Below are 14,091 nucleotides of genomic sequence, written 5' to 3'. Positions count from 1 at the left end.
GACAGGAGTGATTCCTTCTAAATCTCTTCAAGGATCTACTCTTACGTCTCAGGATCACCCAGAGTATTTACCAGCCTAATATATTTAAAGAGGCATATACAGGTCATTGGTTTTGTTGCACCAGGAGGATGGTCGCCGTTAATACATCTCCCAAGCTACTGATCTGAGCTTCAGAACCACAATAGGCTGACCCAAGAACCTGTACATATAATCTAACTCTTTCCAAGCCAGTGCTGAGCAGCTACCTTTAGGCAAGAGTTGCCCCTGAGCCATGCAGACATGATGAATAGTCAATAAAGATAGTAATGGTGTCTTATCTCTCTGCGTTGCCAGCTGAGGTGAATCACTGTTACTTGCAAAATCGGGTGTCTTTCAGTAAAATTAAAAAAAAAAAAAAAAAGAAAAAGAGTTTTTTGTATATTATAAACCAAGGTAAAACCCTCTGCTTTTACTTTGAAGGGTAGGTAGTGGTGACAGTTTTAAAACAAACAAGAGACACTTCTTCAAGCATTGCTCATCTCAACTACAGATGTCATGGCCGTGGGATATTGCCTGAAATATGGGCTTACATGGCTTTCAAAAGTGATTAGTCACATTCACAAAACAAACAAATTCAAAAAAAGTTTGAAAAACAAACCAACAAAGGCTATGTTTGCTCTAGTAAATAAACTGTGGACCATACCTTAGCCCTCAAAGAAACCAGCATGGTATGGCTAAACTCTCTTCCCCACAGTTGTCCTGTCCATATTACTACTGAGAGCAGCCTCTGCCTGGATGGTTCTCTAGTCTGTGGCATGGAAGAGTGCTAACAATTTACCACTAAGGGTAATCATGACAGTCTCAACTCTTTGTTCTGGCCCTATTTAGTACATTAGTGAACATGCACTCAGAAACCCTGCTAGCTGAAGAACAGGGGGTGAATTGATGAGGGGGTGTCACCCACTCCTGCCCTGAACAGTCTCAGGAACATGCTTATATTTCTGAAAGCAAAATGCTGGGATAGACAGACTTGTGACTTGATGCAGTACTATCCTTCCTTATGTTACACCACTAACATTTTTATTTCATGTTAGTTTTGTTTCTGTGTTGTTTATTTTGGCTTTCTCTCTGATCAGTGACAGAGATTGTTGGTTCTGACCAGCGGATTGTTGGGATTGTGATTCAGATATTCTTCACGCTGGGAATTATGATTCTCCCTGGAATTGCATACTTGGTTCCCACCTGGCAAGGGATCCAGCTGGCCATTTCACTGCCCAACTTCCTCTTCCTGCTGTACTACTGGTAATGTTGCAGTCATTGCTCTTGTCATTATTGCTGTTGCTATTCAAGCACCTTGAGAGTCTTGCTGTGGTCTGAAGTCTCCAGTGCGCAAGATGTTGTAGGTTAGGAAGAAGATGTTTGCATATTGTTGATTCTGGCATTTTTACTTCTTTTTAGTGAATTGCAGGCATACATTTCTTTCATTTTTCTGTCCAGAGTTTGCCTCCCTTGTAAGCCACAGCTGGCCCTTCACAGAACCCTACCCTGCTTAACATGGAGTTGTATATCTGATTAGCTTGACCAAAGTCTGCTTGACCATCATCCATGGAACCCCACCTTTACCTCTGATTATATACTCAGTTCAAGCCTGAACTTGCCCTAAAGGTCCTTCCATGAATCGGGCAATTCAGCTAATATGAGAGCAGAGCACTATGCCATGGTGGAGTGCAGCCATCCTGGGGGCTGGATCCACAGAAACCAATCCACATAGCCTCTTCTTGCACACTGTTTCCTTAAACATTGCCTGTTGTGAACTTTCAAATCGTGAATTATATTTACCCTAGGCCAGCAGAAACTGAAAAAAAGCTATCAGTACTATTGCTTTGTATTCAATTTATAAAACATGTATAGGTTTATGTGTTTGTGTGTCTATCTCATAATAATACAGCTAGATGTTTCCAAATCTGTCTGTACTTGGTAATACATGTGTTTAGTGCTGACTTTCATTGTTCCTTGGAAACAAGACCTTGTTTGTCTGTTAGTTATCCTACTTTTGACATCAATTGTACAAATACAATAGTTAGATTTCTTATTTTCCAACTTTGTGGAGTACTGATATAGCCTATTTCCTTCTTCTTACAGCAGACTGACTGGAAAAGCAGTCCACAAAAGAGTTTCTGTATCCCAAAGATTGAAAAATCTGTTTGTTGTGTATTAACACAGGCAAAAGGCAAAGGACTTCAGTTTACTTATAATGTTAAAGGACCAAACCTCTATTCATGACTTCTGTGCTCTTACAGGGTAGTTCCTGAATCTCCACGTTGGCTCCTGACACGCAAGAAGGGAGACAAAGCATTAAAAATCATGCACAACATTGCAAAACACAATGGGAAATATCTCTCACCACATTACTCAGAGGTATTGTTATCTGTTTGAGCTAGAGGTTATTTTTCTAAGCTTTCTTACTCTTCTGAAGGTTCAGTTTTGTTAAAATGCTTCCTCTTTATGTGATGGGCAACACTCTTGATGTGTCACATCAGAACAAGATTGTCAGTCCCATACCTACTTTGTTAATTGCAAGAGGGTCAAAGTGAACTGGCTGGAAAGACGTGGTCTGACAAAACAAGTTTGCAAAACAATGAATCAGGCATTTCATTTGCAACACTCCTACATTAAAAACTTGTGGGAAATACCAGAAAATAGCCTGAGGGCCCATGAGATTTCACAGCAGCTGGCATTTTAGCTGATAGAGTGAGTAGAGACAGCAGGATCCACTTTTTGTGGTTCCTTTGCTAGAACTTCCTTTTGCAACTCAAAAGGAAAATGAAATCAGAATTTGCTTCTGTCCCAATAGAGGGAAAATATGCCCAAAAATCCCAAATAGGGGAAGCACATTCTAAGATCACTATTTACAAAACAGGACAATATATTTTAGAATTACAGTCATTTGATGGAACTGAAAGGACTGATGCATTTCAAATGATACTTGTCATGTCATTGCAGCATTTGCCTTTTTCTTCATTGGGTCGCTATGGCATTGGTCTTACGCTTCAGTGACAACAGATGTGTCAAAGTTCCTGTTCTTTAATAAACTATGTCTGGAGCCTAAATGCTAGCAATAGAAATGTTAGGAATCATTATTTGAACTAAGGAAAATGGCTGCAATTTGCTAGTACACAGCAGCCCAGAGTTGGCATGCTGAATGTGCTACAAGTATTTTAGAAAGAAAGTGTGATTTTCTGATTGAAAAGAAATTACCTACATAAAATGCCTATCAGTGCATAGTAATATCCTTTATGACTACACACATGTATATACGTACATTTTTATACATATATGAAAGTATTATGTTAACTAAATTTTCACTGATACCAAAAGCAAAGACTTTGGGATGGTAGTGTCTGAAGGACACTGATATGTCCCATCCTTTCAGGAAGGAACATCATGATGTGTGTGCTTTGTAACCGGTAGTTGACAACTTGAGATCCCACTGCTTGCTACCTTACCTATGTCTTTCTAATCGCTCTTCTTAAGCAAGAGAGAACCTGAGAATTTAGCCCAGCTCATCCAAAAAAGTGGGATTGCTTCACCAAAGTCCTAGAGTATAATTATGGATTAATTTTTGGCAGTAATTATTGGCACTCTTCTGAAACACCATATAGCTGTTCACAAATCCATAGGAATTCTTTTACCTGGTGAGAAAAAGGGCCCATAAATCAGCCATCCAGCCTAAGCAGCTGTGCTTATTCAGGACCATTCCTCTGATAAAAATAAAAATGCACACAGGAAGACATACGTGGCAACAGATGGTGTATGGAAATGACCAATTGATTTATACCAATATTCATTATCTTTCCACTTCATTAAGTGTATGTTGACGGCAGTTCTGTCAAGGTAAAGTTCACCCAACAAGTTTCACAGATAAGCTGGGCCTTAACCTGTACTGTGTCTCTTAGGATATATGACTCTGGACTAATGATTTTGTGAAGTCATCTGTTTAACATCTTTGTCGGTGACATGGACAGTGGGATTGAGTGCGCCCTCAGCAAGTTTGCTGATGACACCAAGCTGTGTGGTTCGGTTGATACGCTGGAGGGAAGGGATGCCATCCAGAGAGATCTTGACACGCTTGTGAGGTGGGCTGGTGCCAACCTTATGAAGTTTAACCATGCCAAGTGCAAGGTCCTACACCTGGGTCGGAGCAATCCCAGGCACAGCTACAGGTTGGGCAGAGAAGAGATTCAGAGCAGCCCTGCAGAGAAGGACTTGGGGGTGTTGGCTGATGAGAAGCTCAATATGACCCAGCAGTGTCACCTGCAGCCCAGAAAGCCAACTGTATGCTGGGCTGCATCAAAAGGAGCATGACCAGCAGCTCAAGGGAGACAATTCTGCCCCTCTACTCCGCTTTCATGGTACCCCACCTGCAGTACTGTGTTCAGCTTTGGAGCCCTCAATATAAGAAGGACATGGAACTGTTGGAACAAGTCCAGAGGAGGGACATGAGGATGATCAGGGGACTGGAGCACCTCTTTTATGAAGACAGGCTGAGAGAGTTTGGCTTGCTCAGCCTGCAGAAAAGAAGGCTCCGGGGAGACCTTCCAGTACCTAAAGGGTGCATACAAAAATACTGGAAAAGGACTTTTCAGAAGGACATGTAGTGACAGGATAAGGAATGGCTTTAAACTGAAAGAAGGGAGATTTAGATCATCTATTAGGAAGATATTCTTTACTATGAGGGTAGTGAGGCACTGGAACATGCTCACCAGAGAAGTTGTGGCTGTCCCATCCCTGGAAGTGTTCAAGGCCAGGCTGGACAGTGCTTTGAGCAATCCTGTCTGCCCAGAGAGGGGCATTGGAACTAGGTGATCTTTAAGGTCCCTTGCAACACAAAACATTCTTTTATTTTATGACTCTATGATTCTATGAATTACTGTCCTTGCTGAGCATATACACTGGTGAGATTCCCCCATCCTGGTCAGCATTACCCAGTGCTGCGTGTGGCTGGAGACATATAGCAGGAAGGTTGTGCTGCTGCAGCTCCCCCTGCGCTTTCAGCCTTATGTCCCTACACCCACTTCCTTCTCTAAGCATCAGCATTTTTACAGTGTCATGTCAGGATGGAGATGTGTCTTTCACTGCTTTATTGAAGTTATATTCAATTTTTTTTTTCAGAAGTGTCCCTGCTTATGACCTTATGCCACTCAGCTGCAGCAGATTAACCTCCGTACACCCAGATTCATGCTGGATCTGTTCCTGGGGCCTTTTCAATAAACAATGTCTTTTATCCTTGGTGCTGTGCCCAGAGAAAAGAGGCCATCTCCAGGAAGCACATTAGTCACAGATCAAGCCTATTTCTCAAATTAACTCTCGTCAGACTTGTCTTTCATGAAGCAACCTCAGAATTTCAGGCAAGGCACTGCAGGTGTGGAGGAACAGGGAGAAGTGAGAGGCATTACCCGTCTATGAATTTTGGCTTAGATTTTCAGTACATCTGTAACAATTGCATTGGCCAAATCCCTTACATGGCTTTGGATGTAGCAGCATTGCATTGCATTTTTATTGGCATGCAGGAACCACAGATGACCTTTGTATGAAAGCAGATAAACATTTGCTTCTTTTGCTCTGTGAGTTGCGACACTGGTACAGTTCAGCTCCATCCAGAACTCATTAAATTAATTGTAAACTATAAACCCTTTTTGTTTGTTTGTTTGTTTTTTTCCCAAGATATTTTTTGATTTCTTGGTCTCTGTCCAAAGCAGACAGGACTGGCCTGCAAACAGCTGAGTAAGAGCTGCATTTTAAGAGGGCAGAATAGTCTATCTTTAGAAACATGGGCTCTGCCACTGAATTCTTGACTGCACTGATGTGAATAGCAAAGCTCTTCTTGACTTCAAAAAACAAAAAGAGGATTTTTTTTCCATACAAAGAGTTGACTTTCCACAGTGATTTTTTTCTTCATCCATAAAAAAATGCTCAGTCATGTTTGGGGTCATTATGATGTTATTAAGTCATAAAAATATATGGTAGCAGCTATGCTGAATTCATCTTTAGTCCTTTGGAAAACTAACCCCGTATTTGCACAAAGTCAAAACTGATGGCTGGCAGCCTGCTTTTATAAACACAGTCATGGCAGCTTTATGAGTATGATGTGAGACAGCCCAAGAGCAGTGCAGAAACCCAGCAATGTCTGCCTGCTTCACAAAGGTCTCTGACATGCAGCAGAAGTGGCAGTGGTTTGAGGAAAACTGGCTTTGGTTACAGAAGAAAAGCAAGGGGGAGTACAAAGGAAGTTCAAACACATGTGGGATTTCTCTGTCCACTTACAAAGTTTTGTGTCACTCAGTTATGAAAAAGTCATGTGTAAGTACATCCGGCCAAATCTCACTGAAAACATCTGTGCTACCTTATGATATGAAAACCAAATGCAGAGCAAAAGCTTTGGGCATAGCCCTGGCTGAGCTGACAAGAACCTTGGGCAAATGCCTTTGGCTTTACCTGCGTTCTCATGGATCTGCATGTTCCCACATGCTTCTCCATCCTTTTACCCATGTTTCCCCACTGTCCAGGTTGTTTCCTTAGGCTTCTGCTTCTCTCTTAGGCCTCCTCTCAGGAGGGAGACAGTAACTGAGAGTCAAAGCAGCCGGGCTGCCTGAAATCCTTCTAGAAAGGACTCAGTAGGGTTAACCCCATGTTTCCCACAGTTTATTAGAGAGCTGATGGCAATCCTGGATGTGGTTGTTAGCTCTTGGTTGCGTCACAGTTTGTCCCTGCCTAAAGTCACTTTCACATTCTCTTTCTCATGTTTCTCACCCATCAAATGAACATATGAACAAAACGACTGCCATCTGGCTTGGGCACCACTATTAATATCTGCTGGCCATCAATGTTAAAATCAGCCTCCATCAATGTGCCTAAACTCTTTCTGGCCCTGCTAATATATCTCTGCTCCACCATATCCTGTGGCAATATGAACTCCAACTTGTAAACACAGGCTGTGTGAAACCCTGCCCTTTTTTGTTATTGCTAAACCTTCTAACTAATCATTTCATTAAGTCCCTCATTGTGTCTGTATTGGAGGAAGCTGTAAACAAATTTACTATAATTTGTAGGCAGTATGGGGACCATTAATTCATACTTTGCAGGATTTTTTCTTACAGAGTAAAAGCCAGTTTTAAAGTGCAGCTTGTGCTTTTAAAAGTACAGTTCAGCACAGTGCTTGTGTATTTTAAGACCCTCTTCATTTCACCAGTTGAATGTTTTGTAGCACACAAGTGCCATCACAGATCTGCTTTTTCTCTCACTATTCTTTTCTTCCTGCTGCCCAGCTGTGCCACGTTCCCAAGTCTGTTGATTGCTGCTCACCTTCTGTCTCTCTCCTTCCCCCAGCCTATTGCTTTGCCCTTTCTGCCATGGTCTGTTCCTTTCTCTCTCTTCTGGCAGAATGTAACTCTGCTCCTGACCTTGAAGTGACAACAACTGCCTATTACCTTCCAAGAAATTCTAGGTCAGCTTCTCTCAGTTTACATCAAGGGAATCATTGTTCCACTCTGAAGTCAGGATTGGGGACTTTTTTCCTGACTTTTACGTGACCATCCTTAATGAAAGCCCACAGCCCAGTTATATGTTATTTCTCCATATCTGCACACAGCTCTGGAGTGCTAACAGCAGCAAAGCTGGCTCGTCAGCACCTTAGCTCACTGGACTGGAATATTGCTGAGCACCATGTTTACATAGAAACTCTGCTGCGCTGCCTGCCTGACCCCTGATAACTGACTGCTTGCTTTTCTCCTCAGATCACTATTAACAACGAGGAGGTCAGCAACCCCTCCTTTCTCAGCCTGGTGAGGACTCCCCGGATGAGGAGGAACACCCTCATCCTCATGTATGCCTGGTGAGTGCCCACTTCAGTCCAGTTTGTTACCAGGGCAGTGGGTTTTGAAGAAAAATTCTCTTGTGAACTTTAGGGTCATTCCAGCTGCTTGCAGCCATTTGTTTGCCTCTCAACACTTTTTTCCCTTTGCTGTTTAGGTTCACAAGTGCCCTGATCTACCAAGGGCTTGTCATGCGCCTAGGAATTGTTGGAGGAAACCTCTACCTAGAATTCTTCATCTCAGCAGCTGTAGAGCTGCCTGCTGCTCTCCTAATTTTAGTGACAATTGATCGCATCGGCCGTCGCCTTCCTTTTGCAATAAGCAACATCGTGGCAGGAATTGCGTGCCTCATTACTGCCTTTTTGCCAGAAGGTAATTCCATTTCCAATGTCAGGGTCTTTAGGTCAATGACTTCTCTCTGACACCCCTTAAGCAAGGACAGCAGGCCACACAAAACTGTAAATAAAGTGAAAAGTGTTTGGTGATGCAACAGCACTGCAGTCATGGCACAACATACCTCATTTACTTATAGAGTGCCCTGGGATATGTAATGGCTGTATCTTTGATGGGTGGTGAGCAACAGCTGGGCGTAGTCTGAGAGAGAACGTGTATAAAGTCTTTGTACTGTTTTTGAAGGCAAATGCAGGAGAAGAGTATGCAAACATAAACCAGAAGTTTTCAGTGCCTCACAGCATGGGGTGAAATTTAATGGGGATTTGTTTGGTTATTTTGGAAGGGAAATAACCCTGAGCATCTCATTTTTGCTTCAGAGCAAACTGAAATGTTTTTCTGTTCTTTCTCTTGAAGTTCTGAGAAAACACAATCACTGCCAGAGCCCTCTCCAGAGTCAGAGGTCCCCTTTGTGCTGACTTCAGGCTTGTTCTTTCATTTGCCTCCCCATCTGTTTGGTCGTGGTCAGACCATACAGGAAACTGTCCTCTCCCAAGGGCATTGCAGAAGTGCTTATTGCATTCCTTGTGATGCTCCTCCAGAGGACACTGTCTTTCCAGAGAGGGAACTCTGACACAAAGCCAGATGGAGTGGCTGTGCCCTGTGGTGTGGATATGACCTTTGCACTCCCTACTAATGTATAAGGGATTCCTGCTGATGTATACAGAGTAGTGGCCACACCACAAAGCTCAAGCAGACCTGGGAGAGCTGGGAAGAGCCATCAGGGCAGGATAAGGCTCCTGGGCTGTTCATGCTAGGTACAAAGTCAAGCATCAGGGGAGTGAAGGGGGAGGATGGCCAGGAGTAGCATTATAAGGAGTGTGTTTAATGAGCAATGGCTAGACAAATTAGAAAGTGTAGTTGGCCTACCCTAGGGAGAATTATTTTACTGTAGCACCCTGGAAGTATTGAAAAGACATGTAGATGTGGCACTTAGGGACACGGTTTAGTAGTGGACTTGGCAGTTTGCAGTTGGACTTGATGATCTTAGAGGTCTTTTAGAACCTAGATGACTCTATGATTCTTTGCACTTTTAGAGGTAAATTCTTTGTGGTCAGAAGGCTTTGGGAGGTGACTTAACATGTGGTAACTTAACATGTGTTGAGTTACTCACATGCGTTTCTCACACCATGACATCCCTATATAAATAAATGCTCCTTTCCAGAGCACAATTTGGACATGGTCAAGGAAACTTATTCCCACCCAGGCTGTTATGCCCTACCAGCATCTTGAATCAATCAACAAGAAGTGATTTTTGATTCTCCAAAACAGCCTGGTGTGGTGCTGAAAAACAATAAATGCCAGTAGAAATTGATATCTACAGCTGTGGCTTTTCACTCTGATTTGCACTGATCCAGTGTTTCTGTGATATAGCTTCTGCTGACAGGGCCTGGGGCTCTCAGAAATACTCTGCTGGTGCAGCAAAGCACACTTCACCAGGGTTTCTCTTTGAATAAATAGATATCCTATGGCTTAAAATGACAATTGCCACACTGGGAAGACTGGGCATCACGATGGCTTTTGAAATTGTCTATCTTGTGAACACTGAATTGTACCCTACGACACTGAGGTATGTTGAAAGCTCCCAGGAATCTTTCAATGCCTCCTTCTGCTTTTCCCCATTCCCTATTTCACCACTGTTCGGTAAAACTTGGTTTTGTTCAGAGTTTCCTAACTGAGTAGCCACTGCTCAATGTGGATGGCATAAACTGGCAAGATAATTTTTGAGCTAAGACTATGTTCTATTCCTTAAACTGCTGGTTCATCTGTTTGGTAGCACCTTGCAAATATCTGGTACTATTTTTCTTTTGCAGAAACTTTGGTGTTTCCCTGTGCTCGAGTTTGTGTGACCTAGGAGGGATCATAGCCCCATTCCTGCTTTTCCGATTAGCAGCCATTTGGTTGGAGCTACCTCTAATAATATTCTGTAAGATTTGATTTAAGATCAACTTTTGGTTTAAATATCCTCCTCCTAACAGACCTTTTCTTTCAGGGCAAAACTGTAATGTGTGGCCTCGTCTCCCATTCAGACCAGATCCTCTCAACCCCTATACCTAGAGTAAGAGGCTGAATGGCAAATGGGTGAAGTGCGGGTGATTTCATGGCAGGCCATGGATTTGCTCAGATCTGCTTGGATAAATTGGCTGAAGGAGCATTAAAGAAACTATGTGAGGTGCTTTAAGGCTGAGAAACCTTACAGATAAGTTCTGTAATTACAGAGAAGTAAACTTAGTCTCCCCGGAGTAGAGGATAATGTCTTTTAAAAAATACTTGGTTTGGGTTTTTCGGCAGATATGGTTATGACCATGGATGTTGTATTAACCATAACTTCATATTACTGACAAACTCTTTTTCTCAGTTGCATTTTAGAAAAAATTATCCCTGTGGAGTAATTCTGTGGGGAAAAAAATAAAATACTGATTTCCCACAAGAAAAAAAGAATCTGTGACTAAACCAGATTTCCAGGAGATACACATGACTGCACTGAATGCAAAAGGGATAGAATAAGTAGGGAAATCGGTGCTAATGACAACTTTAGCTGAAAACAAAAATGGAAAGGGCACAAGACGTTTTAAAAGACTGACGTTAACCCAAGAATAGACATATACAGCAGTGCAGTGTTCACATTACCTAATTCTAAAATTCCACTGCTGAATACCCTCTGTCTTGAGTAAAGAGCTGCAAAATCAGAGAGAATCAGGGATGACTGTGAAGCAGTCAGAGAGCATTTTACTTTTTGCTCCAGCCCTTCTATTTTTGATTTTTTACTTTATTTAAATTATATCTACATAGGAAATTATTCCAAAGTAACCATTCCTGATTAACTATTTCAAACTGGCTCTGTATCTGAATGCTCTTTCCCAAGAATGAATTCTTAGTCTGAATCACTTAATCTACTTTGGTCATGGATACATGAAGAGGGTAATTCAGGAAATTCTCAGTGGTCTCAAGAAGCATAGATGCATCTACAAGATAGAGCCTCTTGAAGAAAAGCAGATTTATCTAATGTGAGAAATAACATTCTGATTACACCACAGTTTGTATGCACTTGTCCATGCGCACTTATCTGAGGCTTTTGACTTTTAAGATCGCCGTTTGGGGCCAATTCAGGCTGCAAATGGAGCTCTAGCTTTAAGGGTTTTTTTATAATAGGTTAAATTCATGTAGCATACAAGTGTTTGATAAGATTAATGTAACATTACAGATGTAATCAGAAATAACTGTTGTGATTCAAAAATATTAATCCAACCTTAATATAAATAAACTTTCCTCAGTCGATAAACTCTGAAAATAAGAAAAATAATTTTCTTATCATTTTTGTATATCTTCAATGTTCACTGTAGGTGTTCTTGCAGTTGTTTGTGGGCTCCTGGTACTCCTTTTACCAGAGACAAAGGGAATCTCCTTACCAGAGACAGTGGAGGATGTGGAGCAGCTTTCAAGGTATGATATGTATTTTATTCCTTTTTATTTAGGTGCTGTTTCCTGATTCTGTTCTTCTCCAACTTTATCAGCTGTCATAAATTATTGATGTTTTCCAAATGTCAAAGTAAATTCTCTGGTCAGGTTGATGTGATATTTCCCTTAACATACATTTGAAATTTTCAGTACCATTCATTAAGGCAGGTTGTTAAAAAAAAAGTATGGGGATAGAATGTGTATTTTTCTCATGGAGACATGAGAAAGCTGCCCTATGTACCTCTAGAAGCAGAAATAAATAGTGTGCAAGAGAGATACTTCAAAGTACAGCCTGCAACTCTCTGCTCAAGAAAACCAGCCATGACCTCAGTTCTGTGAAGAAAGGCCCTTGATCATGGGAGTACCTCCACAGTTTGTGAAGTCATTAAAAAGTCACGTACAGGATGAATTTATATCTGAAAAGTTGCAGGCATGTCCTTCTGACTCCCAACACACACCAAGCCAGGGTCTTCATTGCATTGCAGGTATGCAGGGAACATTTAGACCTTGGCTTAATTTCTTGAGGAGATAGCATTATACATTAATGTTTCAAGCAGTGGCTTTGGATATTGCATCAGTAACATTTGCCTGCTTCAATACACAAACTAAAGAACGAGGAAATTTTCATGCAGAGAATAAATGTTTCAGTACTGTGGATTGGACTGCAACTTGGGCTACATCTTTTCTTTCTTTTTTCACCCTTATACACCTCTCCCCTTCTGTTTCTTCAGTCATTTTGGTAAATGTGGCAAGAAACGGAGACACCGGGATACCAACTCATATATTTGAACTTTGAAGGACAGCACTAAGCTAAGAACCATGTTCCTATACCAGGAATTTCTTCTCCATCTGCCACCACTTCAAAATTTGCAGAGTATGGGTTAAACTCCATGTTCTTCTAAGCATAAGGACATTTAAAACAAGCAGTGTATTTTTCTATAAATGTTAATAAATTCATTTTTTTCTGAGTATGCAGTTTACAGGAAAAAAGCACTCTGTGATTCTTGGTAAAGAACAGAACAACTTTAAAGAGAAGCACTATCCAGCTCAGTGAGCTCTTATTTATTTCACCTTTTTCAGCCATTTGTTTATTTCTGTTGTTAATATATACCTTTGGGTGGGGAGGGTTTAACACAATACTGCTCTTTCAAGATTTAGATGACTTTGAGGAGGAGAGGATGTGTATTTCAACCTGTTCTCCTTTGGCCCTGAGCAATCCAGAAAAATAGAAGATCTGGTGCCTTAGGATGGAGGGTGCTAACCAGGGAAGCTCTTCCTTTGGTTAGGAGGGATGGGAATCAGAGGTGTGCATCAGGACACCCTTGCCCTGGTCTGATTCTCTCCGCAGTGAGCTTTTGTCAAAAAAAACCCCTGCTTCCCTCCCTCTCGAAGGGCTGTCTGAAATGTGGGGGCAGTCCTCCTCTCCTTCCCAGGGCTTTATGAAGGTGCCACGTCCTATTAGCTCTGCAGGTCAGATTGTCCTTGCCTCACCCAGACTCAGCTGTGTTTCATGTGACACCCCATTGTCCTGTCCCATGGCAAGGGACTCAATATCTCCAAGGGAAAGGCTTCTGCCTGCTCTCTCTTGTCAGGTGTTTTACCAGCCCTTCCTTTCAAGAGCATGCTGATTTTTTTCATTCTAAAACATGCTCTCTGCCCCTCTGTACAAACCAGATTCCCTTGCCCTGTCCACTGCCAGGGTGACTTGCAATTTCTGTCTTTTGTCCATCATTATTTATCATCTTTCTGTCTTGGGGATAAATGATTTGGGTTGTTGACAAGGACGTTAAGCTGTCTTGGAAAGATGGACAGGGATGAGAGAAGATCTTTGTTTATGGAGTAAAAGGTTAACTGGTCCTGATTGCTTGAAGCTGATGTGTAACAGAAGAGCTTGAATCTGTGGCTCTGCAAGCAGATAGCAGGGGCAACCTGCCTTCCCTTTCAGCTGTATGACCTTCTTCATTAAGCACTGGGTCCTTGCCACTGACAGGTAAATAATACACTCCTTACAGTGAAAACTTGAAAAGATGTGGTGTTTAAAAGGCATCCTGTACCAACAGAGAATTAAATAAACAGAAGAAAGCCAATGAGCTCTCATAGGGGGCCTTATAAGCTCAGAAAAGAGCATATTTGGCATAAGCAAATATAGGACTGGGTTTTGAAGGTTCATACCACAAATGAGTAGCGCTAACATTACAGTCAGTGCAGCTGAATGACTGTTGTTCCAATCTTATCGTCTTAAGAGCACATAGAATCATAGAATAGTTAGGGTTGGAAAGGACCTGAAGATCATCAAGTTCCAACCCCCCTGCCATGGGCAGGGACACCTCAC

At 41.9% G+C, this 14,091-nt stretch overlaps 1 protein-coding gene across 1 annotated transcript in view; it reads left to right on the top strand.

Moving 5' to 3' along the window:
- Positions 1 to 12,548, top strand: part of SLC22A3 (solute carrier family 22 member 3) — a gene marked incomplete at both ends in the record, with an annotated part of 28,021 nt that extends 15,473 nt beyond the window's left edge. The window contains 8 exons of the mRNA XM_080616534.1: positions 1,116 to 1,281; positions 2,280 to 2,397; positions 7,773 to 7,870; positions 8,008 to 8,222; positions 9,762 to 9,870; positions 10,115 to 10,227; positions 11,645 to 11,744; positions 12,491 to 12,548. Coding sequence (XP_080472660.1) covers positions 1,116 to 1,281; positions 2,280 to 2,397; positions 7,773 to 7,870; positions 8,008 to 8,222; positions 9,762 to 9,870; positions 10,115 to 10,227; positions 11,645 to 11,744; positions 12,491 to 12,548 — 977 coding nt within the window. The remainder of the gene's footprint in view (positions 1 to 1,115; positions 1,282 to 2,279; positions 2,398 to 7,772; positions 7,871 to 8,007; positions 8,223 to 9,761; positions 9,871 to 10,114; positions 10,228 to 11,644; positions 11,745 to 12,490) is intronic.
- Between the last annotated feature and the right edge of the window lie 1,543 nt (positions 12,549 to 14,091).

The sequence above is a fragment of the Psittacula echo genome, assembly GCF_963264785.1.
Source record: "Psittacula echo genome assembly, chromosome: 4".
NCBI lineage: Eukaryota > Metazoa > Chordata > Aves > Psittaciformes > Psittacidae > Psittacula > Psittacula echo.
The sequence above is the reverse complement of the archived record's forward strand: the minus strand, read 5'-3'. Positions and strand labels throughout refer to the sequence as shown.